The sequence below is a fragment of the Rana temporaria genome, chromosome 5 (assembly GCF_905171775.1).
Source record: "Rana temporaria chromosome 5, aRanTem1.1, whole genome shotgun sequence".
Classification (NCBI taxonomy): Eukaryota; Metazoa; Chordata; class Amphibia; order Anura; family Ranidae; genus Rana; species Rana temporaria.
The window spans coordinates 416,047,217-416,073,252 of record NC_053493.1 but is presented as its reverse complement, the minus strand read 5'-3'; the positions used below and the strand labels follow the sequence as shown (position 1 = coordinate 416,073,252).

General features: G+C 43.8%; 1 protein-coding gene across 2 annotated transcripts in view; it reads right to left on the bottom strand.

The window, feature by feature from the left end:
* Positions 1-26,036, bottom strand: part of LOC120941638 (cytochrome P450 2C39-like) — a 51,416-nt gene that overhangs the window by 7,866 nt on the left and 17,514 nt on the right. The window contains exons 2-7 of one of the 2 annotated variants that reach the window (XM_040355165.1): positions 23,858-24,041; positions 13,160-13,322; positions 9,475-9,615; positions 7,647-7,807; positions 4,145-4,318; positions 1,672-1,813 (exon numbers count right to left, since the gene is read on the bottom strand). In XM_040355165.1, the coding sequence (XP_040211099.1) occupies positions 1,672-1,813; positions 4,145-4,318; positions 7,647-7,807; positions 9,475-9,615; positions 13,160-13,322; positions 23,858-24,037 (961 nt within the window). In that variant the 5' untranslated portion in view covers positions 24,038-24,041. The remainder of the gene's footprint in view (positions 1-1,671; positions 1,814-4,144; positions 4,319-7,646; positions 7,808-9,474; positions 9,616-13,159; positions 13,323-23,857; positions 24,042-26,036) is intronic. The other variant, XM_040355166.1, reaches the window with a different exon arrangement.

Sequence of the window (26,036 nt, the reverse complement as noted above, 5' to 3'; positions counted from 1 at the left end):
ATATGTATTCAAATCGTAAGTTGATATTCATATATCTTACAGGTATTCATATTTGTGATATACCGTATTTTCCGGCGTATAAGATGACCTTTTAAAGTGGTTGTAAACCCTATTTTTTAACCACTTAAGGACCGCCGCCTGTAAATATACGTCCGCAGAATGGCACGGCTGGGCAGATGGACATACCGGCACGTCCTGTACATCTACCCAGCCGTGGCACGACACTGATTGAACTAACTGGGATGATTTGCTCAAATTGATCTCACAAATCCCAAGTTGTCCGGCCTGTGGCAGAGGCCCTGAGTCAGGCCTGTGGCAGAGGTCTGTTTCCTCCCAGTGATCCGCAAATGACGCTCCAGCTGCCAGGCCTGAGATAACCGCCTGTCCGGGGGCACTTTACCCACCCTGATTGAGGTGGCCACGAATTGAGCTATATCATTGCTGAGAGCAGGCTTGCTCTCTATTCATATCCAAGGCCTGATACTTTAGTTTCCCTACGCTCATCAACCTTTTTCTGTCGTGTGCCATGTTGATGTTGGCCGTGTTGGGCCTTGGAATATAGCATTGAAAACTGAATTGATGTCTGGACACTTGCTCTTTATTTACACTCACAGAAGTCACCCCTAGACCAAGTCAAGAAGGTAACTCAGTAAGCCGATCCCAAACTAATCAGCGGCTCCTTCGGGGGTTAGCGCTACACATGCATGTATCTAATCAGTTAAAGTGGATGTAAACCCGAAAATAATGTTTTGATGTCCTAGAAGATATCCTAGTCGAATGAATCTCAATTTCTACTGAGGCACACAGGTGGAGGGCCAATACAAGCATCCAAGGAATTTTTTACTTTTCCCAAACTTTCTTATGGATGGTTCTGTCAGGCGTTTATTAATGTCTGTGATAATGTAAGAGAAACCCGGGTAACAAGCACGCATTGGCACACTGACACGGGCATACCAGAATGTGCACAAGAAAGGGCATGCAATGGCGCATGCGTGAGCGCACATGGGCGCGAGCCGGCGCCCATGCGCAAGCACGTGCGTGCATTGGCGCCAGTGCACCTATTTAAACCAGGCAATGACATACACACCTTGCTGAGTGGTCTTTCAGCTTGTTTCCTGTTACCAGACCTGTTCCTGTTCCTTGTGTTTGATCTGGCTTCATCTGTACCTGTATTGGATATCCGCCTGCCTACCTGTGACCTCAGCTTGTATTGACTCTGCTTCTGCCTTACGTTCCTGTACCCCGCTGCCCCGACAGTGTACCAGACCTGGCCTGTATCCTGACTTAGTCTCTGCCTCATGTCTCAGTACCTGCTCTGCTCTGCTGTTGATGACCCCCTGGCTCCGCTCCGGTTACGCCTCTGCCTGCTGTTCCAGCAACACAGTGTTCCTGTCTTCAGTACCTGCCCAGTGATCTCCACCCATCGGGTTTCTGCCAAAGGCCAGCCAAAGCCATCTACTACATCGGCCCTCGTGCCACTCTGTGTCCTCCACTCCCTGTCATCTCTACCAAGGGCGTTGGACAGGAGGTGCAAGAGAAGCCCCCTCTACTGCTCGATCTCCACCAGGTATGTGACAGTTAATTTTGGGTACATTTCTGATCACTACTACCTCAGGAAGTAACAAGAACAACAACTCTTCCACAGACCGTTCTGCATGCTATTGATCTTACTCTGGACATCAGGATAGTGGGCAATGCAGGCCAGGCTGAATTTCATGGTAGAAGCGGTGGTCTCAGAACCCGCTGCCAACAGTCCCACCAGGACATTCAGGAGACTCAAATCACAGAAATCTGGGTCCTCTTCATGCTCTTCCTGAGTGGACACAGAGAGAACAATGGTCAGATAGCTGCACAAGATAAACACTACAACCGTAATGGAAATTAAGGGCCCTTTAATACTTACGCCCAAAGGTTTGAAAATGCATGAGCTTAAAGCGGAGGTGCACACAAATTAACTTCACCTTAATCCCATCCTCACATTAAACAGATGTTCAAATGAAAAAAAAAACGTTTTTTTTCTTAGTGTGTACCTGTCTAGCCGTCTTTATTTGGTTTCTTCCCGTGTCTGACCCCCGCGGGAGTAGGCGTGTATCCTCATCATCCCCGGCGGCTCACTGTCTCCTGGGAGCTAAGTGTCAGTATTCCCAGGAGTCAGTGCGGAGATCTCAAAAACGGAAGTGACGCGTGACTTGTTTTGTGTTTTCTTTGTTGCCATCACAGCGGGGCGGGAACTTACGACGACGCTGCCCGTTGTGATGGCAACGTGGAAGTTTACGGCGCTCCACACCATACAAACTGAGCATGAGCGGTGACTGCTGGTAGCTCAGCATTCACTGCATCCCGGAAGCTTATGCTTGTGGGCTTCACATGCCGACGAGCAAGATGAAACCTGCCAACAACACTTTTTAAAAGTATGTTTTTTGATCGAAACCGGACATCGGGGAGATAGTTCACAAAAAAAGTGAGTGTAACATTGTCCTTATGTAAGTGTCTGAATGGTTAAAAAAAAAAAAAAAATTGTCGGTGGACCTCCGCTTTAAGTACATTTTTCTTCAAGTTCACTTTTTTTGGTTCATTTGTTGCAGGGTGGAGATGAGGGGTTAGAAGAGCAGTTGGGGGGAGGGGGGGGGTGTAGGCAAGAGAACAGGAGAAGATGAGAGAGAATAGAGGAAGGGAAAAGGTGAGCAGAGGAAAGTAGAAGAAGATGAGAGAGAATAGAGGAAGGGAAAAGGTGAGCAGAGGAAAGTAGAAGAAGATGAGAGAGAGAAGAGGGAGAATGAGATGAACAGGAGACGCAGAGGAGTGGAGGGGAAGAGAAGAAAAGGAATACAAAAGAGAGGAAAAGGGAAAGAAAGAGAAGAGAGATAGGAGAATAAAGGGGAGAGAATAGGATAGGGAGAGGAGGAGCAGAAGAGAGGGAGAGGAGAAAAAGAGGAGAGGACGATAAGAGGAAGGGAAAAGGCGATGAGAAGCAGAGGGAGATGGAGGAAGTATGAGAAGCCGAGAAGAGAAAAAGAAACAGCATAAAGGAGAGGAAGAGGAGATGAAGAAGAAAAGTGAGAGGAAAAAAAGAGAAGTGAGGAAGAGGAGAGGTGAAATGGGTGGATAGAAAGGGAGAAGTAGAAGAGAGGAGGGGAGGGAGATAGAGAGGAGATGGAGAGGAGATGTGAGAAGCAGAAGAGAGAAGAGAAGACGATCCACAGAATGGAGAAGAAGAGAGAGAAGAGAGGTAGAGGAGAAGTGAGGGAAAGGAGAACATAGTTAGACTGGGAGGATAGAAAATGAGAGGAAGAGGAGAGGAGGGAAAGAGGAGCAGAGGACGATGGAGACTAGAGATGTAGAAAAGTAGAGGAGAGAAGAGGAAACAGAGAATAGGAGAGGGAAAGGAGGAGCAGCAGAAGAGAGGGAGAGGAGAGGAAGGCAAAAGGCGATGAGAAGCGGAGGGAGATGGAGAAAGTATGAGAAGCTGAGAAGAGGAAAAGAAAAAGAAACATAATAAAGGAGAGGAAGAGGAGATGAAGAAGAAGAGTCAGAGGGAAAAAAGAGAAGTGAGGGATAGGAGAGGTGGAATGGGTGGATAGAAAGGTAGAGGAAGAAGAGAGGAAGGGAAGTGGTGAAGAGAAGGGGAGGGAGCTGGAGAGGAGATGTGAGAAGCTTCACAGAATAGAGAAGAAGAACAAAGGGAGAGGGGAAGAAGAGGAAGAGGAAAGAAGGAGAAGTGAGGGAGAGGAGAGGTGGAATAGGTGGATAGAAAGGAGGAGGAAAAAGAGAGGAGGGGAAGTGGTGAAGATAAGGGGAGGGAGCTGGAGAGGAGATGTGAGAAGCTCCACAGAATAGAGGAGGAGGAGGAGAAAAGGAGAACAAAGGGAGAGGAAAGGGAGAGAAGAGAGGTAGAGGAAAAGTGAGGGAAAGGAGACGAGAGTTAGACTGGGAGGATGGAAAAGGAAAGGAAGAGGAGGGAAAGATGTGCATAGAACGAGAGGAAGATGGAGACTAGAGATGTAGAGAAGTAGAGGAGAGAAGAGGAAACGAGAAGTAGAGGAGAAGTGAGGGAAAGTAGAGGAGATGTAGATTGGGTGGACATGAAAAGAGAGCAAGGGCAGAAGAGAGGAAAAACAAAGAAAGGCAGTATAAGTATAAGCACCTCTTTCATCTTGATCAGAAAATGATCGGTAAAATCTCGGGGGGCCTCAGGCTTCAATTTGCGCTTGTGCTCCTCGATGTATTTTAGCAAAAAATTCTGCAGGTAGGTCCTTTCTTTAAAGAGGATCTTTGGCAACATTGGAAGTTTGAGGAGGAACGGGAAGACATTGCAGAACTGACCAGTGGAGATACAAAGATAGAGAAAACAATGAATGTCTTGATGTGGAGTTACACTTTACAGTATACAGTTTCTAAAGCCAACACTTTTTTGGAAGTAGGGAAGTGTTATGCCGCATACACATGGTCGGTCAATCCAATGAGAACGGTCTGATGAAGCGTTCTCATCGGATTGACCGATCGTGTGTACAGGGCATTATTTTTCCTGACAGTTTTTTGTTGTTGTCTGACCCCTATCAGTGAGATCTCTCCTTACCTCCTTATGTGATTGAAAATCTATTCAGAAGGGAGAGGGAATTTCCACCTAAACAGATGTCACTAGAACTAGACTTTCCAATACTTTCTGTTCCAATGACGATGGTCACCTAACTTTATCCAAACCCTAAAGCTAACCCTTACCCTTACTCCACACACAAATGCTAACCTGTGGGCGGGGCCTCACTTTGCCTGTGCACATGGGGCTAACATTATGCGCGGAACGATGCTCATCAATGCCCGGGACAAGGCGGAGACCGTGGTCATGTGGAAAGTCTAACATGAAGGCAGCTCCCCGACTCAGATGAGCCATCACCGTGGGCATCACCAAACTTCTACTAACACAACTGGTATTGAACTTCCCTTTAATAGTTCCGTCGTATGTCTTGTACGTCACCGCGTTCTTGAGCTATGACTAAGCACTAGTTTCAGTGCGAAGCGCAACTTTTACTAACAAAACATTAGTCTTATGCCGCATACACACGATCATTTTTCAGCATGAAAAAAAAAAACGTTGTTTTTCAGCATGTCGAAAAAACAAAGTTTTCCCAACTTCATCATTAAAACGATGCTGCCCACACACCATCGTTTTAAAAAAATGATCTAGCAAAGTGCGGTGACGTACAACACGTACGACGGCACTATAAAGGGGAAGTTCCATTCGCCTTTAGGCTGCTTTAGCTGATTCCATGTTAGTAAAAGACGATTCGCGCTTTTCTGTCTGTTACAGCGTGATGAATGTGCTTACTACATTATGAACGGAAGTTTACCAGAACAAGCGCTCCCGTCTCATAACTTGCTTCTGAGCATGCGCTGTTTTTTTATGTCGTTTTAGCCCACACACCATCATTTTTTACAACCCGAAAAACGATGTTAAAAAATGCAGCATGTTCTATTTTTTTTTTTACGTTTTTAAGAACCTGTAAAATTATGTGAAGACCACACACGATCATTTTAAATGACATTTTTGAAAAACAATGTTTTTTTCATGCTGAAAAATGATCGTGTGTACGCGGCATAACAGTCCATTTTGAACAGTTTAAATCCCTAGCACTAACTACAAGTGAGTGGCTGCCCAGGCATACATCTGTGAGGTGATAGTCCTTGCAGGTAAAGTCCATTTCTGGTGATCCTCCAAAACTTTTGGTGTTTGTAGCGGACTGCATGGCACATCAGTGCCATGCAGCATCACTGAGACCTCCCACTTCTTTCCGCAAATGAAAGTCAAGCATTTGGCCAGCTGTCTTTCATTTGCCGGCTGAGGCTTTAAAATCCCGTCCTCTCCTTTCCCCTGTATACTTGAGAAAGTCGCGTGCATGCCCCACGCATGTAGTCTTGTAATCACATTGAGAATACAACGGAAATCTCCCTAAAGTAAGAAAGTCCATAGACAGGTCTCATCACAATAAGGTTTCCCTTCTATTTCTGTCCTGGTGTCAGCAGGGCAAACCGAGAGGGTGAATCGTTTTTATTGTATTTTCATCTGGTGATCCAGCCACTAACAACCTTCCTGTTCATGAATAAGCGCTAGCAGCGCAAAACACGTTGACTGTTTCCTTGCTCCCACAGTGTCTATGTTTGTATATGGTGATTTGAAGATTAAGAAAGTGTGATCCTATTGCACTTGTTCCATATGGCTGGATGAGTGTTTCTTGCACCTGAATACACAGGAGGCAAAAAGGGACTGTGTGGTGGACCCACCAGGAGCAGAAGCATACACATTTTACAACCTTCTTGATTGCAAATGGCAATGTATGTACAGTATGGAGGAGCAGTGTTGTCACCCTAGAACAGGAAGTGCATTAGGACTAAGGATCATCTAACCCATCTTCTCCTAATACTACAGAGGGAAAGTCTTCTTTATACAACCCCGCCACTCAGAGTTACGACGGCGTATCCGGAGATACGCCGTCGTAACTCCTATCTGAATCCGGGCCACTGTGTATATAGTTCCTCAGTCCCTAACAATTTTTGCAATCAACTGGGCATCTCATAACTACCCTATCCCCATCCAAGTTTAATCCCCTCAATAAGGGTGCCAGACGAACTACAATTACCACCAGCCCCTACGGGGGTACTGCTAAACAGAAAGCACAAGCAGAGAGCACAGGAAGTTATCAGGTCTCTGGAATTTTGGAAGGATCAACAGATTGAACAGATATAAAAAACATTTCTTAAATGGTATATTTTTCAGATTAAAGAGGAAGTAAACCCTGGTGGGTTTTACTTTCTCTTTATTTCCCTGCAAAGGTAAAGTATCGCATAGTAGCCCATTATGTGTCACTTACCTGAAACCGAAGCCTGTGATGTCACCACTGTCCCCACTAACAGCGAGCGTCCATCTTCACCCCTCTTCCTTCCGGGAGCCGCAAACTCCGGCTCTGTGACTGGCCGGATTCGGGTGACGTCACTCTAGTCACGGCATGACCCCTTTAGAAACGGCACAATCTGCCCTTCCTAAAGTGGACATGCACCGTAGACATTGGCTCACGGCTTTCTTGTAAATATCTCCTAAACCGTGGAGGTTTAGGAGATATTTCTAGAACCTACAGGCAAGCCTTAGGCCCCGTACACACGACCGAGTTTCTCGGCAGAATTCAGCCAGAAACTCGGTTCAGAGCTGAATTCTGCCGAGAAACCCGGCCGTGTGTACACTTTCGGCCGAGGAAGCCGACGAGGACCTCGGCGAGGAAATAGAGAACATGTTCTCTATTTCCTCGTTGTTCTATGGGAGAACTCGGCCCGCCGAGCTCCTCGGCGGCTCCAGGACTGAACACGCCGAGGAACTCGATGTGTTTGGCACGTCGAGTTCCTCGGCCGTGTGTACGGGGCCTTTAATCTAGGCTTACTTGTAGGTAAAAGTGGTTGTACATGGTGTACAACCACTTTAAGTGAGCAGAAAAAAAGATTCTTAGTTATGGTTGACATAGCCTAACCCCTATATTTAATTATTATTATTATACTCGGGTTAATCCTAAGGTTAGCAGCCAGTGTGCCTAATTCATCATTCACTATTTCACCCGACAATTTCCCTCAAATAAGGATGATAAATCCAGTCAATGATAACCTACCATATGAGATGTGCACAAACTGCTTTTAATATGTCGGCTGGTGGAGGCCATCAGCTCATGTAACTTTGGGTCTTTATAGTCAAAATGTTCCCCAAGCAACACAGAGCTCATAATATTCCCAACTGCGCAGGCCAGGATCTCTAGAGGATTAAACGATTTTCCTTAAAAAAAAATGATATAGTTACTTAGTCTGGCTGATAAGAAACACACAAGTCTATAGTTCAACCAAAAAAAGAAAAAAAATATATATATTATAATATAATCACACACACACCTATACCCAAGCCTATACCCACAGTTGATCCAGAGTAAGGCAAAAAAAAACAATAAAGCATGATTCTATTTTCTCCAGCAGAGGAACAAAAATCCTTCCTGATCCCCCAAGAGGCAATTGGCTATTCCCTGGATCAACTTTGCCTATAAGTATTAGTATCCGGTTATATTATGTACATTTAGGAAAGAATCCAGACCTTTATTAACCACTTGCCCACTAGGCACTTAAACCCCTTTCCAAACCAGACCAATTTTCAGCTTTCGGCGCTCTCACATTTTGAATGACAATTACTCAGTCATATAACACTGTACCCATATGAATTGTTTTTCTTTTTTTCCCCCACACAAATAGAGCTTTCTTTTGGTGTTTTTTTTTAATTACCACTAAGCTTTTTATTTTTTGCAATATAAATGAAAAAAAGACCGAACATTTTGTAAAATGACGTGAAAATTTTATAGATAGGCAACTCCTATTCTCGTATTGATTAGTGGTTCCAAATTAGGAATAACTACTGCAGTAGGGAACAGACACAAAAGATACACTCAGCGGGGCAGATCCACATAACTACGCTGCGCCCGGCGCAGATATGAGATACGCTACGCCGCTGTAACTTACCTGGCTTTGGTTTGAATCCTCAATGAATTCACACCATAAGTTACGGCAGCGTAGTGTATCTCTTGCGGCGTAAGGGCGCGGAATTCAAATTGGGCGGGTAGGGGGCGTGTTTCATTTAAATAAAGCGCATCCCCGCGCCGAACGAACTGCGCATGCCCTGTCCATCAAAACTCCCAGGGTGCATTGCTCCAAATGACGTCGCAAGGACGTAATTTTTTTCGACGTGTACGTAAATGGCGTCCAGCCCCATTCACGGACGAATTACGCAAACGACGTAAAATTTTCAAAATTATACGCGGGAACGACGACCATACTTAACATTGAGTACGCCACCAGATAGCAGCTTTAACTATACGCCGGAAAAAGCCGAACGGAAACGACGTAAAAAAATGCGACGGCCGCTCGTACGTTCGTGGATCGTCGGAAATAGCTAATTTGCATACTCGACGCGGATTACGACGGGAATGCCACCTAGCGGACGTCGAAAAATTGCATCTAAGATCCAAAGGCGTACGAAGACGTACGCCTGTCGGATCTAACCCAGATGCCGTCGTATCTTGTTTTGAGGATTCAAAACAAAGATACCATGCAGGAATTTTGAAATTACGCCGGCGTATCAATAGATACGCTGGCGTACTTTCTTTGTGGATCTACCCCAGCATCTTTCCAAATAACAGTTCTCCTTTTTTATGACGCAATTGAAGGTTTTTATACACATGATTACGTAGGTATCACATTAATATTACAATTGTACTTTTATGGTAACAAGGGGCGTAACATAGGCAGGCTAATTCTAATCAGCACTCGAAAGAATGCAAACATGTACTGAAAACATTATTAGTGCCGTGTGCACAGTGAGTGCTGTGTGCAAAACATACAGTATAGAATACAATTATATACAGAACTTACAAATTTCCTTACAAATTATTTCCTACCCACCTTCTGTCTCGGACATCTCCTGGATGACATGCTTTGCTTCCTGCAGCACGCGGAATTCCATGGTCTTCTTCCCCATCCCAAAGTTCCTCAGGGACGAGATGGTGAAGCGCCGAAGAGGACGCCATCGGTGACCATTAATATCTGAGGAAGAAAATGATCAGTGATTTGGTTATAATGAACATGCCAACCCGTAAATTGTGTAGATGAGTAACTATAGAACATGGGTTTCCAAAGAAAAATCTCTCCGTGGCACGCCCCTAATCTTGAATATTGTGGTTGATTTACCAAATGTTATACTGTATATGGCATATATGATGTCCGTGGCAATCCAATATTTAATGGGTTATTATGGGTATCCAGGCTACCTGAGTCATGTTTAATGTCGCAGCTTACTCTGTCCTCAGTGTTTAGTCAAACCTCAGTGAGGTGGTCAGTGGGAAAATTGCTCCTTACATTGGTGGTCAGTGGGAAAATTGCTCCTTACATTGGTGATCAGTAAGAGAAATGCCTCTTACAGAATGTCCCTTACATTGGTGGTCAGTGAGAAGAATGTTCCTTACATTGGTGATCAGTGAGAAGAATGTCCCTTACATTGGTGATCAGTGGGAAGAATGTTCCTTACATTGGTGATCAGTGATAAGAATGTTCCTTACATTGGTGATCAGTGAGAAGAATGTTCCTTACATTGGTGATCAGTGATAAGAATGTTCCTTACATTGGTGATCAGTGGGAAGAATGTCCCTTACATTGGTGATCAGTGATAAGAATGTTCCTTACATTGGTGATCAGTGGGAAGAATGTTCCTTACATTGGTGATCAGTGAGAAGAATGTTCCTTACATTGGTGATCAGTGAGAAGAATGTCCCTTACATTGGTGATCAGTGAGAAGAATGTTCCTTACATTGGTGATCAGTGGGAAGAATGTTCCTTACATTGGTGATCAGTGGGAAGAATGTTCCTTACATTGGTGATCAGTGAGAAGAATGTTCCTTACATTGGTGATCAGTGGGAAGAATGTTCCTTACATTGGTGATCAGTGGGAAGAATGTCCCTTACATTGGTGATCAGTGGGAAGAATGTTCCTTACATTGGTGATCAGTGAGAAGAATGTTCCTTACATTGGTGATCAGTGGGAAGAATGTCCCTTACATTGGTGATCAGTGGGAAGAATGTTCCTTACATTGGTGATCAGTGGGAAGAATGTTCCTTACATTGGTGATCAGTGGGAAGAATGTCCCTTACATTGGTGATCAGTGGGAAGAATGTTCCTTACATTGGTGGTCAGTGAGAAGAATGTTCCTTACATTGGTGGTCAGTGAGAAGAATGCTCCTTACATTGGTGATCAGTGGGAAGAATGTTCCTTACATTGGTGATCAGTGGGAAGAATGTTCCTTACATTGGTGATCAGTGGGAAGAATGTTCCTTACATTGGTGATCAGTGGGAAGAATGCTCCTTACATTGGTGATCAGTGGGAAGAATGTCCCTTACATTGGTGATCAGTGGGAAGAATGTCCCTTACATTGGTGATCAGTGGGAAGAATGCTCCTTACATTGGTGATCAGTAGGAAGAATATCCCTTACATTGGTGATCAGTGAGAAGAATGCTCCTTACATTGGTGATCAGTGAGAAGAATGTCCCTTACATTGGTGATCAGTGGGAAGAATGTCCCTTACATTGGTGATCAGTGGGAAGAATGTTCCTTACATTGGTGATCAGTGGGAAGAATGTTCCTTACATTAACTGTAGGTAGGTCCTAGAAGAGTGTAGTTTTTTGGTTATTCTGCTCACCAGGAAGTCGAGACGGTCAGGTAAAACTTAGAGTGTTCTCTGCCTACCAGGGAGCAAGATCTATTGGTTAGGTCTGCTCATTGTGCTCTGGTGCAGCTCAGCTTGTTTGACTGTGCCTAACTGGTCCAATAGGGAGGCATATGGGACAGTGGGAGGGGACCTGACAAGCGAATGTACAGGCTTTGTTACAGTCCTTGCAATACTGTATTAAAGCCCCGGGCACATGTCCTCAGAGTTAGTTGAGCCAGGGGAACAGAGTCCAGGAGGGAGGGGGCCGCTGCCCTCTCCTCCACGAGGCTTGCCACATCATCCCATAATCCAGGACACATATGAATTACACAGGTTCTGAGGCTGATTTAATGCAGATAAGTCACCAAGTGAGTTTAATTACCACCTTAATCAGCCACAGAACCTGTGTAATTAATGTGTGTCCTGGATTAAAGGGATGATGTGGCAACCCTATCCTCCGCGGAGGCGGTCGTGCGACCCTGGGTCATAAAAGATGTATGTGGGTACAATGTGGTGAGTGTGAAAGCATTTGCGAGTGATGAAAAAAACAATAAATGTTGCAAAATAAAATGTGGGATAGACAAAATAGGTAAATGTGTGTTAGTAGGAAAATGTGCAGGGAGGAAAGGAATAACATTGAAAGATGGAATAGTGAAGCAGGGTGGAATAAGATGGCCCAGCTCTTTATGGTGAAGAAAATATGTAAAAAAAATATAAAAAGAACATATTCTCTCATAGAAACAAAAATATTGGCCCGGATTCACGTAGAAGCGCGCATCTTTGTGCGGACGTAACGTATCCTATTTACGTTGCGCCTCCGCAACTTTGACAGGCAAGTGCAGTATTCTCAAACCAAAGTTGCGGCGGCGTAGCGTAAATAGGCCGGCGTAAGCCCGCCTAATTCAAATGTGGAAGATGTGGGCGTGTGTTATGTAAATTTAATGTGACCCCACGTAAATGACGCTTTTTACGAACGGCGCATGCGCCGTCCGTGAAAGTATCCCAGTGCGCATGCTCCAAATTAACCCGCAAGAAGCCAATGCTTTCGACGTGAATGTAAATGACGCACAGCCCTATTCGCGAACGACTTACGCAAACTACGTAAAACGTGAAAAATTCAACGCTGTTCCGACGTCCATACTTAACATTGCTACGCCTCATCTACGCCTCATATAGCAGGGGTAACTTTACGCCGGGAAAAGCCTAATGTAAACGGCGTATCTGTACGCGTCAGCCGGGCGTACGTTCGTGAATAGGCGTATCTAGCTGATTTACATATTTCTAGGCGTAAATCAGCGTACACACCCCTAGCGGCCAGCGTAAATATGCAGTTAAGATACGACGGCATAGGAGACTTACGCTGGTCGTATCTTATACAAATTCTGGCGTATCTGATTCTTTGAATCAGGCGCCAAGATACGACGCCTCAGACTCAGAGATACGACGGCGTATCTCCTATGAGAATCTGGGCCACAGTCTTATACTCCCTATTGAGCCAATTAAAAATGGAAAACAGCTTTTATTTCAATATTCTTATTTAAAAATATTATTATGTTTTATGAATAGTAAATCAAAAAGTTATTCGCACAAATGCCTGGACAGTTCGTTTTTAGAAGTGACCTGTTTCAAGCTGACCTTGAGCTGTTCAAAACCCTATAATCCAGCCTTTCCCAACCTTTTTAGCATGGGGGGAACTCTTAAACTAAATTTCCAGGCGCAGGGAACCCCCAGCTATTAATTTCTATATCGAAAATTCACAGCACATTAGTGTGATGGTCACTTAGAAGAATGATCCTTACATTTGTATTCAATGGGAAGTTCTCCTCCTAGATAGCTAAAAAGATCATTGCTGATAATGGCTACTCAACTGTTCCGACAATCTTACCGTATCCTTCGCTGGGGATGTGCATTGTGGGGATAAATGGGCGAGCGCTAAACTCCTCAGCGTGGTTGAGCAGGGCATCTTTTACCACCTCATAACCGCAGAGGACCACCACCGGCTCCGTCAACTTCCAGATGGTGAACATTGAGCCATATTTTTGGTTGAGCTGTCAAAGGTAAGAGAAAAGTGGAAAGTCAAAGATCTTCATGGTTAACTTAGGCAACCTAAAAGTTTGGATCTTGCAAGTAGAGATAAGCAAATTTATGAGAAATTCAAACAGTTATAGTTCTGCCAAGAGCCTTATGCCCCCTACACACAATCGGAAATCCGATGTGAGCTTTTGAAGTCCGTGAGAGACTGTGGGGTTTGTGTCAAATCCATGCGGCCTGCGGGCCCAGGATTTGCAAGTTGGGCTAGCTGGGATCAGTCATCCACCAACCAATACAAGCTGCTAAATCACTAGGCCACCAGGGAGAGGCACTGCAGACCTCTGGCCTAGTAACAAGACAGCGCTTACAGCCAGCTTCTGGGATTATTCAGAGTGATCTCCTTTGTCAAGTGAAGATGATAGGACAGGAAGACTAATGCCCCGTAAACACGGTTGGATTTTCCGCCAGCAAAAGTCCGATGTGAGCTTTTCGTCGGAAATTCCGACCGTGTGTATGCTCCATCAGACATTTGCTGTCAAAATTTCCGCCAGCAAAAGATTGAAATTTCCGCCAGTCACATTTATACAGTAATTAGTGCATATTTATATCACTGATCGCAGTATAAATGTGAATGGTGTCAAAAGTGTCCGCCATAATGTCTCAGTCCCAATAAAAATCGCAGAACGTCGCCATTACTAGTAAAAAAAAAATAATAAAAAATAATAATAATTCTGCCCCCTATTTTGTAGGCGCTATAACTTTTGCGCAAACCAGTCGCTTATTGCGATTTTTTTTTTTTTTTTTACCAAAAATATGTAGAAGAATACGTATCGGCCTAGACTGAGAAAAAAAATGTTTTTTTTTTTTTTTTTTTTTAAACTGGGCTATTTATTATAGCAACAAGTAAAAAATATTGATTTTTTTTTTCAAAATTTTCGCTCTTTTTTTGTTTATAGCGCAAAAAATAAAAACCGCAGAGGTGATCAAATACCACCAAAAGAAAGCTCTATTTGTAGGGAAACAAGGACGTCAATTTTGTTTGGGAGCCACGTCGCACGACTGCGCAATTGTCAGTTAAAGCGAAGCAGTGCCGGAAGCTGAAATTTCACCTGGGCAGGAGGGGGGGGGGGGGTATATGTGCCCAGTAAGCAAGTGGTTAACCTAACCATTGATGCTGCCTGTGAGTATTTATTAAAGTCAGGCAAGGACAGTCCTCCATTTTCCTTGGTTCTAATTAATATCTCCCTTTTTATTCTTGGGACTTTTTGTGCCCATATTAAACTACTCATTGCTTTTCGTAACTGTTCCATAATTTTTTTTTGGAGAAATCATGGGTATAGCTTGAAATATGTACAATAGTTTAGGTAGTATATCCATTTTTACCGCATTAATTCTTCCCATCCATGAGTAAATAATTGTATCATACTTTTTAAATAGTTTTATTGCTTCTTTTATTATTGAAGTATAATTTATTTATTGTAGCTTTTTCAAATTAGTTGGAATATATATCCCTAAATATTGAGGGCCAGATTCACATAGAATTCCGGCGGCGTAACGTATCCCATTTACGCTACACACCGCCGCAAGTTTTCAGCGCAAGTGCTTGATTCACAAAGGACTTTCCTGTAAACTTGCGGCGGCGTAACGTAAATCGGTCCGGCGCAAGCCCGCCTAATTCAAATGGGGCGTGTATCATTTAAATTAGACGCGTTCCAGCGCCGAACGTACTGCACATGCTCCGTTTTGTAATTTCCCGCCGTTCTTTGCGCGAAATGACGTCGCACCGACGTAATTTTTTGAGCGGCGACGTGCGTTACGTCCTTTCCCATTCCCGTACGACTTACGCAAAAAAAAAAATTCAAAATTCGACGCGGGAATGACGGCCATACTTTAAAATGGCTAGTCTAAATAAGCCATTGAAATAGCATGCGTAACTTTACGGCGGAAAAAGCCGACGTAACAGAATGCGACGAGCGCACGTAGCTTCGTGGATCGCCGTAAACAGCTAATTAGCATACCTGACGCGGAAAACGATGCGAACTCCACCCAGCGGGCGCGGAAGTATTGCATCCTAAGATCCGAAGGCGTACAAAGCCGTACACCTGTCGGATCTTAGCCAAATGCCGTCGTATCTTTGTTTGAGAATTCAAAATAAAGATACGACGCGGGAAATTTGAAAGTATGCCGGCGTACTCTCACTGTGAATCTGGCCCTAAATTACCTCTTTTTGCCATTTAAAGTAAAAAAATTTTTGGAGAAGTGTTTGTGTTTTTTCTGTCAAATAAATATTTAACATTTCTGATTTATCGTAATTAACTTTATAATTACTTAATTTACCAAAGTTTTTAAGTTCCTGTATTAAATTTGGTATTGATATATTTGAATTGGTAATATATACTAATAAATCATCTGCATAAACTGCCATTTTGTATTCTTGTTCTTTTATGTTTATCCCCTGAATATCTTTATTTTCCCGTATTGCTGTGGTAAGATGTTCCATTACCAATATGTATAACAATGGAGACAGGGGACATCCCTGTCGAGTTCCATTTGTTATTTCTATACACTCCGAATAATTCCCATTTATTTTAACTTTTGCTTTAGGGCTATGATATAATGCCATGATCCTATTCAACATTTTAGGACCAATTCCTATTTGTATCAAAGTTTCTTCCATAAACCGCCATCCCACTCTGTCAAATGCTTTTTCCGCATCTAATGATACAAGACATGCTGGGATGGCGGTCTTTTGGGCATATTCCATCAGTGTACACGTTTTTTATTATGTTGTCTCTTGTTTCTCTACCTTCAATAAAACCTGTTTGATCTAAGTTTATGTGTTTTGGCAAAATCGGTGGAAGTCTATTAGCCAATATTTTTGAGTATATACGAATATCTATATTGGGAAGGGAAATTGGACGGTAGTTATTACATAATGTATGATCTTTACCTGGTTTAGGAACTAATGTAATAAATGTTTCCATAGTTTGAGATGTAAATGTTTGTTTTCCAGAAATACAATTATGGCCCGGATTCACGTACGGCCGCATCTCCAGATACGCCGTCGTAACTCTGAGTCCGAGCCGTCGTATCTATGCGCCTGATTCTTAGAATCAGTTACGCATAGATTTGTATTAGATCCGACCGGCGTAAGTCTCTTACGCTGTCGTATCTTAACTGCATATTTACGCTGGCCGCTAGGGGCGTGTACGCTGATTTACGCCTAGAAATATGTAAATCAGCTAGATACGCCGTTTGCGTAAGTCGTTCGCGAATAGGGCTGGGCGTCATTTACGTTCACGTCGAAAGCATTGGCTTCTTGCAGGTTAATTTGGAGCATGCGCACTGGGATACTTTCACGTACGGCGCATGCGCCGTTTGTAAAAAGCGTCATTTACGTGGGGTCACGTAAAATTTACATAACATACGCCCACATCTACCACATTTGAATTAGGCAGGCATACGCCGGCCTATTTACGCTACGCCCCCGCAACTTTCATTTGAGAATACGGCACTTGCCTGTAAAAGTTGCAGAGGCGTAACGTAAATAGGATACGTTACGCCCGCACAAAGATACGCGATTCTACGTGAATCCGGGCCTATATGTCTTCTTTAATATTGGTACAATTATATCCTGATATGTTTTATAAAATCTTGATGTATATCCATCCGGACCCGGGCTTTTGCCCAGATCCAGACTGGATATAACCTGTTGTATCTCTTCTACTGATATATACCTATCTAATTCCTCCATTGTTTCTTTAGAGAAAGTAGGTAGGGCAGTTTTCTTAATATATTGTCATATTTCCTCTATATTTTCATCCATTTCTAGTTTATTTTGTTGTCCCTTTATATTACCGTATTTATCGGCGTATAACACGCACATTTTCCCCTTAAAATCCTGGGTGCGTGTTATACGCCGATCCCCGCTATCTGTGAGGGGAAGAGGAGCGAGATATATACATAGTCGAGTGTACTGTGTACTCGGCTAGGCTCGGCTCCGCTCGCAGTCACACCCAGTCCCGCCATTGGACCTGTGTTATGTCCATCATAGGAGCCTGGGCAAGGGGCGGGACTGCGAGAGGAGCCGAGTACAGCCGAGTACACAGGACATCTGGTTTTGTCTATCTCGGCGCCGCGGCGGTAATTTTAAACATTCAAGGTGCAAGGACACTGGGCAAGGCTGCATGGACACTAAGCAAGGCTGCATGGACACTGGGCAAGGCTGCAATGACACTAGGCAGAGCTGCAGATGGACACTCATCATTCTGCAACGATGGACAAGGCTGCAGATGGACACTGATAAGGCTGCATTGATGGGCATTTAAATGTAAGTTTTTATCCTTAAACTTCCCTCCTAAAAAAAAATTCCCTCCTAAACTTGGGGTGCGTGTTATACGCTGGCGCGTGTTATACGCCGATAAAAAACGGTATATAATTTGGAATAGTATGTATGCAATATTTCTGAAATTTCTTTAGGATCATAAGTCATTTCCCCTATAGATTTTGAAATGTTTACTATAGATATTAAAGGTTGTTGTTGTTTTAATGTTCTAGCAAGTAATTTCCTGGTTTTATTTCCATAATTTTACTGTTGGGCCCTATTTGTATCCCTCCACCATAAGGACTGTTCATCAAGCCTGTCTTTTAGTTCTCTTTGTTTATCTTTTAATTTAATTTCATCTGTTGGATTATGTTTTTGTTTGTGTATCCTTTCCAAAATTGATATCCCCCCCCATAATTGGGTTATTTTTTGTTCTTTATCTTTTTTTAGTCTAGCTCAATGCTTGATAAATTGACCCCTTACTACACATTTTAATGTTTCCCATTGTATGGGGATTGAAGTTTCATCTGACTCAAGGTTCTGAACAAAGTCTATTATTGCTTGCCGAACATCTTTTTCACATTCATTGTCCATAATCAGATTATCGTTCAATCTCCATATTCCTTTCACTTTTGAATATTCCATTATCTGTAACTCCATATAAATCGGTGCATGATCAGACAAAGAAAATTTCCGATATTTGTAGAAGAGGACAACCTAAGACTTGTTTGATTTATGAAGAAGTAGTCTATTCTGTGGTAAGTTTTAAGGATATTTGAATACTATGGGCCAGATTCACGATGGACTTACGACGGCGTATCTCCACGTACGCCGTCGTAAGTCCGAATCCGAGCCGTCGTATCTATGCGCCTGATTCTTAGAATCAGTTACGCATAGATTTGGCCAAGATACGAGCGGCGTAAGTCTCCTACGCCGTTGTATCTTGGGTGCAATATTTACGCTGGCCGCAAGGGGCGCTTCCGTAGATTTACGCATCGAATATGTAAATTAGGTAGATACGCCGATTCACGAACGTACTTCCGGCCACTACGCTGTTTACGTAAGGCTTACCTCCGGCGTAAAGTTACCCCTGCTATATGAGGCGTAGGTAATGCAAAGTATGGACGTCGGCAAGCGTATCTTTTTACATTGTTTACGTAAGTCGTACGTGAATGGGGCTGTGCGTAGGTAACGTTCACGTCACACGCATTGAGCCGGCGTAACTTAGGGAAAAAATTTGACGTGATACTGAGCATGCGCGCGCATGCGCTGTTCTTTAAGCGCGTCATTTATGTGGGGTCACGATTGATTTAAATACAACACGCCCACCTCTTCCACATTTAAATTAGGCGGGCTTACGCCGGACAATTTACGCTACGCCGCCGCAACTTATGGAGCAAGTGCTTTGTGAATACTGCACTTGCCCGTCTAAGTGGCGGAGGCGTAGCGTAACTAGGATACGCTATGCCGGAACAAAGATACGTGCTCCTAAGTGAATCTGGCCCTATGAGTATTTTCTTTCAGTTTGGTGTTGGGCTCTCCAAATATCTACCATTTGATATTTTTCTAATAATTGTTTAAATTCTTCTAATTGACTATTATTTCTATGTGATTGAGTTGCTGTGGTATCAATCTTTGGGCCCATAATGAAATTTAAGTCTCCTCCTATTATTATGGTGCCCTCTGCCTTATCCATTGCATCCAGAAAGACTTCTATTACCCTTTTAATTTGTTTGTAATTTGGTAAATACCAGTTAATAATTCCAAATAACTTCCCATATAATTGAATCTTCAAAAATAAAGATCTCCCATCTTTTCCCCTCCAGATTTGAATTACTTGATGGGGTATGTCCTTATGGATTGCAATGGATACACCTCGTGATCATGAATCCATGTTGGATATTTTTTATTATACATTTTTGGAATATGATCTTGGCAAAAGCGAGTCTCTTGAAGCAATAATATGCCGATCTTCTGTTTATCAAACAAATGTAATATTTGTGATCTTTTAAAGGGAGAGTTCAGGGCTCTGGCATTAAAAGAAAATTTCACCTTTTCCATTCAAGGAGGGTGATATTCCAAAAAAGGGGGAGACAAAAAAGAAAAATGGAAGGGGCGGGAGGAAGAGAGAGAAAAGGGAAAAAAAAACCTTTTTAAATCAACTTTTACTCATAATCATTCATTCTACAATCACTACCAAATCTATATGACTTTTCTAAAGTCTGATAGTAAATTCCCTATTAGGGAGAACTGGAGTACGCTGAGAACCAATCCGTGGCCCGTCAGTGGTTTAGAATGTCATGTTTTTTTTTTCTTTTCTTTTCTTCTTCCTTTTCTTTTCTCTTTTTTACCTATGTTTTATACAGCGATGAATTCATTTATATATATTTACTTTTTCCCTTTATTTTTTCCCTTTCTCCTTTCTTCCCTCTCCCTCCCTTCCCCTTTCTTCCCTTTTCTTTAACTAGTATTATATATTATACTTACAGTCATGGCCGAAATTGTTGGAACCCCATACATTTTTACCGAAAATCAAGTATTTCTCACAAAAAAGTATTGCAGTAACACATGTTTTGCTATACGCATGTTTATTCCCTTTGTGTGTATTGGAACAAAACAAAAACAGGGAGGAAAAAAAGCAAATTGGACATAATGTCACACAAAACTCCAAAAATGGTCTGGTCAAAATTATTGGCACACTTTCAAAATTGTGGATAAATAAGATTGCTTCACGCATGTGATGCTCCTTTAAACTCACCTGGGGCAAGTAACAGGTGTGGGAAATCTAAAAATCACATCTGAAAGCAGATAAAAAGGAGAGAAGTTCACTTAGGGCCAGATGAATAAATGAATGAATGAAGAACTTATATAGCGCGGCACATGCGAACTAAATTCTCAAAAGGGATACGCCGGCGTATCTACTGATACGCCGTCGTATCCCTGTTTCTATCTTTGGAACTGATCCACAGAATCAGTTTCCAAAAGATAGGCAGAAGATCCGACATGTGTAAGGGACTTACACTGCCGGATCTTAGGATGCAGTACCGCATCCGCCGCTGGGGGCATTTCGAGTCGAAATGCCGCTTTGCGTATGCAAATGAGCACTTACAGAGATCCACGAAGCGGTTTAGCTTCGTGAAATCTCCGTAAATACTTACGTTGCAATCGTAAAATTAGGGCTGCTTTTACAAAGTGTAAACTGTTTACACCTTGTAAAAGTAGACCCTTCTTACTGCGACGCTGTCATTTTTTTTTTTTTTTCCGCCGTATCTTTTTTTTTTCCCGACGCAACTTTTTTTACCCGGCGCGATTCTCAAAACTCGGCGTAACGTAAAACCGCGCTATGCACGTCGGGAAAATGACGTCGTGAGCATGCACAGTACGTCCAGCGCGGGAGCGAGCCTAATTTAAATGGGACTCGCCCCATGAAAATAGGAATGCCTTGCGCCGGACGGATTTAAGTTACACAGCCGAAAATTTCTAGGTAAGTGCTTTGTGGATCGGGCACTTAGGTAGAAATTTTGTGGCAGTGTAACTTAAATCAGAATATTTAAGTTACGGCGGCTCTTTGTGGATCTGGCCCTAAGTCTTTGCATTGTGTGTCTGTGTGTGCCACACTAAGCATGGACAACAAAAAGAGAAGAGAACTGTCTGAGGACTTGAGAACCAAAATTGTGGAAAAAATATCAACAATCTCAAGGTTACAAGTCCATCTCCAGAGATCTAGATTTGCCTTTGTCCACAGTGGGCAACATTATTAAGAAGTTTGCAACCCATGGCACTGTAGCTAATCTATCTGGGCGTGGACGGAAGAGAAAAACTGTGTCAGCGCAAACTATCCGTTGACATTTAAATGAAATTAAACGCTATGGCAGGAGACCCAGGAGGACCCCACTGCTGACACAGAGACATAAAAAAGCAAGACTACAGTTTGCCAAAATGTATTTGAGTAAGACAAAATCCTTCTGGAAAAAACGTCTTGTGGACAGATGAGACCAAGATAGAGCTTTTTGGTAAAGCACTTCATTCTACTGTTTACCGAAAACGGAATGAGGCCTACAAAGAAAAGAACACAGTACCTACAGTGAAATATGGTGGAGGTTCAATTATGTTTTGGGGTTGTTTTGCTTCCTCTGGTACTGGGTGCCTTGAATGTGTGCAAAGCATCAGGAAATCTGAGGATTACCAAAGGATTTTGGGTCGCACTGTAGAGCCCAGTGTCAGAAAGCTTGGTTTGCATCCGAGATCTTGGGTCTTCCAGCAGGACAATGACCCCAAACATATGTCAAAAAGCACCCAGAAATGGATGGCAACAAAGCGCTGGAGAGTTCTAAAGTGGCCAGCAATGAGTCCAGATCTAAATCCCATTGAACACCTGTGGAGAGATCTTAAACTTGCTGTTGGCAAAAGGCGCCCTTCCAATAAGAGAGACTTGGAGCAGTTTGCAAAGGAAGAGTGGTCCAAAATTCCGGGTGAGAGATGTAAGAAGCTTATTGATGGTTATAGGAAGCGACTGATTTCAGTTATTTTTTCCAAAGGGTGTGCAACCAAATATTAAGTTAAGGGTGTCAAGAATTTTGACCGGCACATTTTAAGAGTTTTGTGTGACATTATTTCCAATTTGCTGTTTTTCCTCTCTTTTTTTGTTTTGTTCCAATACACACAAAGGGAATAAACATGTGTGTAGCGCTACCCCCGAAGGAGCCGCTGGATTGAATAGGGATGGAATGTTACCTCTATGGCTCCGACGTCTAAGGTAGTCGATGAGAGCAGCAATGATGGAATGTCCAAACAGCAGGTGTCTTTCTTGTGCTTTTATTCTGCCCAACAAGGCAAACAGTCAAACTTGAGGTAGATAGATCAAAGATGGGTGAGGAGGAGGATTAACAGATTCAGGCCTAACAGAACGGAAGCAGTCCTGCTTCCAACGACACTTTACTTTCGTTGCCACTCCAGCCGGGGTGGGTATAGTGTACCTGGACAGGTCTCTCACACTGACCTGGCAGCCAGGGTATCACTCGGAAAACTTGAGGAAAAGAAGTCTTTGCCACAGACCCTTCCCTAGAACGTAGATGATGGAGAAGATTCTCCTCAGAAGTATTTGGTGCCTGAATCTCCCTCAGGTAATTCTCAACTTCGTCACCGACTGACAGGTGGCTGACATCCAACCTTTTCAGTGTCCGGTTACCTTGATCCCCAGTGGATTGTCGAGGCCCTATTGGATTGCCTGCCTCTCTTGGCTCTCCTCAGGCTGACTCCCCACCAAACAGCTATCTCACTTGGGATCTTCTCAGAGTCCCGGAACAGAACACTGTGTGGCACGCGCACCCCGGCCTGGTAGGCCACATCGCCGGGGGCCGCGATGTACGGTCACCCTAAAGGTGGGTGCCGCACCCGGAACAAGAAGAACCCCGCCTAATGGCGTCTGCTCCAGAAGTACCTTCCCCCAGCATGCCCCACGAGGGAAAACCCCTCCTGGTTGGCTGCTGGCAAGAGGCACCCCAGCCTGAACTCCACTGGCACCACCTGCCGCCCGGGGTGGAATAGCACCTCAGGAACACAGAATGAACTCACAGTACAGCCCAGCTGAAACAGAGGCCTAATTTGTACAAATCACTTGGATGAGAGCTAACTAACTCACCCCCCTTTAAATTTAGAATAGCATCTGTACTGAAAGTACACAGGCACTACATGTGTATAGCAAAACATGTGTTACTGCAATACTTTTCTGTGAAAAAAACTTGATTCTCTGGAAAAATTTCTGGGGTGCCAACAATTTCAGCCATGACTGAATATTTATGTTTTTTTTTCCTTAATTGTTGTTTACTTGGTTCCCTTTCCTCTTAATTTCTTCCCTTAAATTTATACCCAAACATCTTTTTTATTTGGGTACAACATTGACTGGGCAATTGCCAGTTAAATTAATACAGTGCCGTATCGCAAAAAATGGCCTGGTCATGAAGGGGGTAAAACCTTCTGGGGGTTAAGTGGTTAAAGAGGACAACCCCTCACATGCCTGTTTTTTTTCCTTCTACCCTCTACTCCACACCACCAGACAAATTAAACTGCCTGCTTTCTTTTATAACAAAAAAAAGGAACTTCTTAGGAATGGGTCAACTATAAATGTCTGAACTGGACAGCACAATCCCACTTGACATTCCCCCCAAGAAAGTTGTTGACATTTATTGCCCAGGATGCTCTGGCCAACAATCTGCAGAAGTCACTTACCAAGGTGTAGTTTTTATCGGCCGTATGCTGATCTAAATACTTTGGGGTGCCCAAGAAAGGTATCGGGGTAGGTCCGGGGGGCAGTGACCTGTACCGTCTGTGCTGTCTCCACAATGAGAGGACTAGGTGGCAAGTGATGAGGAAGGTGACCAACACAGCGAGGATTGCAGAGAATTCCATCTTCCTGAAAGAGATAGACAGATACAGACATGAACTATGAGGGGTACCAATACTACTCTCAACTTCCAGACCACATTCATCTCTTTACATTGTCCAACTGAGACACAACTGTGATTGAGAGTCAGTCAAATTTGATAATTCTTTGTGTCGCATTATTCCTTCAGGGGTGACGCCAAACAGGGGAGGTTGAGTCACTGCTTGGAGGGAGAAGAGGACAGGACTGAGCTGCTGAGTCATTGCTGGGAGGGAGAAGAGGACAGGACTGAGCTGCTGAGTCATTGCTGGGAGGGAGAAGTAGACATAACTGAGCTGCTGAGTCACTGCTGGGAGAGAGAAGAGGACAGGACTGAGCTGCTGAGTCACTGCTGGGAGGGAGAAGTAGACAGGACTGAGCTGCTGAGTCACTGCTGGGAGGGAGAAGTAGACAGGACTGAGCTGCTAAATCATTGCTGGGAGGGAGAAGTAGATAGGACTGAGCTGCTGAGTCACTGCTGGGAGGGAGAAGTAGACAGGACTGAGCTGCTGAGTCACTGCTGGGAGGGAGAAGAGGACAGGACTGAGCTGCTGAGTGATTGCTGGGAGGGCAAAGAGCACAGGACTGAGCTGCTGAGTCACTGCTGGGAGGGAGAAGAGGACAGAACTGAGCTGCTGAGTCATTGCTGGGAGAGAGAAGTAGACAGGACTGAGCTGCTGAGTCACTGCTGGGAGGGAGAAGAGGACAGGACTGAGCTGCTAAATCATTGCTGGGAGGGAGAAGTAGATAGGACTGAGCTGCTGAGTCACTGCTGGGAGGGAGAAGTAGACAGGACTGAGCTGCCAAGTCACTGCTGGGAGGGAGAAGAGGACAGGACTGAGCTGCTAAATCATTGCTGGGAGGGAGAAGTAGATAGGACTGAGCTGCTGAGTCACTGCTGGGAGGGAGAAGTAGACAGGACTGAGCTGCTGAGTCACTGCTGGGAGGGAGAAGAGGACAGGACTGAGCTGCTGAGTGATTGCTGGGAGGGCAAAGAGCACAGAACTGAGCTGCTGAGTCATTGCTGGGAGAGAGAAGTAGACAGGACTGAGCTGCTGAGTCACTGCTGGGAGGGAGAAGTAGACAGGACTGAGCTGCTGAGTCATTAGTGGGAGAGAGAAGTAGACAGAACTGAGCTGCTGAGTCACTGCTGGGAGGGAGAAGTAGACAGAACTAAGCTGCCGAGTCATTAGTGGGAGAGAGAAGTAGACAGAACTGAGCTGCATTGTCATTGCTGGGAGGGAGAAGTAAGCCGTGCGAAGTTGGCACCCCATTGTTTGTAGAACCTGAATAAGAATATACCATTCTTTTGTTCCACATTTGTGCTGATTTGTGCCACAAAAACGAGCGTTTGTGCAGGTTCGGTTTCTGACATATTGAACATTCGATTTAATGCAAGCCCCGCCCAATTTGCACCCCATGTTGCTGAATTTTAAAAACATACACGCCATTCGTTGGTGCTAGTTTGTACGGCAAAAATAAACGTTTGTGCCGCTTTGGTTTCGTAGACATTGTGTGTTACATGTTGGCAAACCACACTGACTTTACACCTTGTTATTAAATCTTACATACAGAACCTGTGCTCAGCTTGGGTTTCCTTAATGTAATGCTCCTCCCACTGTATCGGGCACTGCACTTCATACTGTACCCTGGAAAAGTCATGACCATTGTAGAACAGATGGAAAAAGGGGGGGGGGGGGTTAAATTTGGGACTTTAAATGAGGTGGTTAGTAAACCACCTCCATCCCTGGTTGTATAATAAAGAGAGAGAGAGAGCGGGACTTTAAATGAAGCATGTGCAGGGATCAGATTACAATGGATAGGGGGAAAATAATAAATCTGGAATAAGTTATAAGTTATTAATTTCAAAACTTTCAAATAATGCACCGTCCATGACTATATTGCATTATTAACCTCTTCCATACCGGGCAGTTATACACCCATCCATACCGGGCCTATTCTGGCACTTCTCTCCTACATGTACAA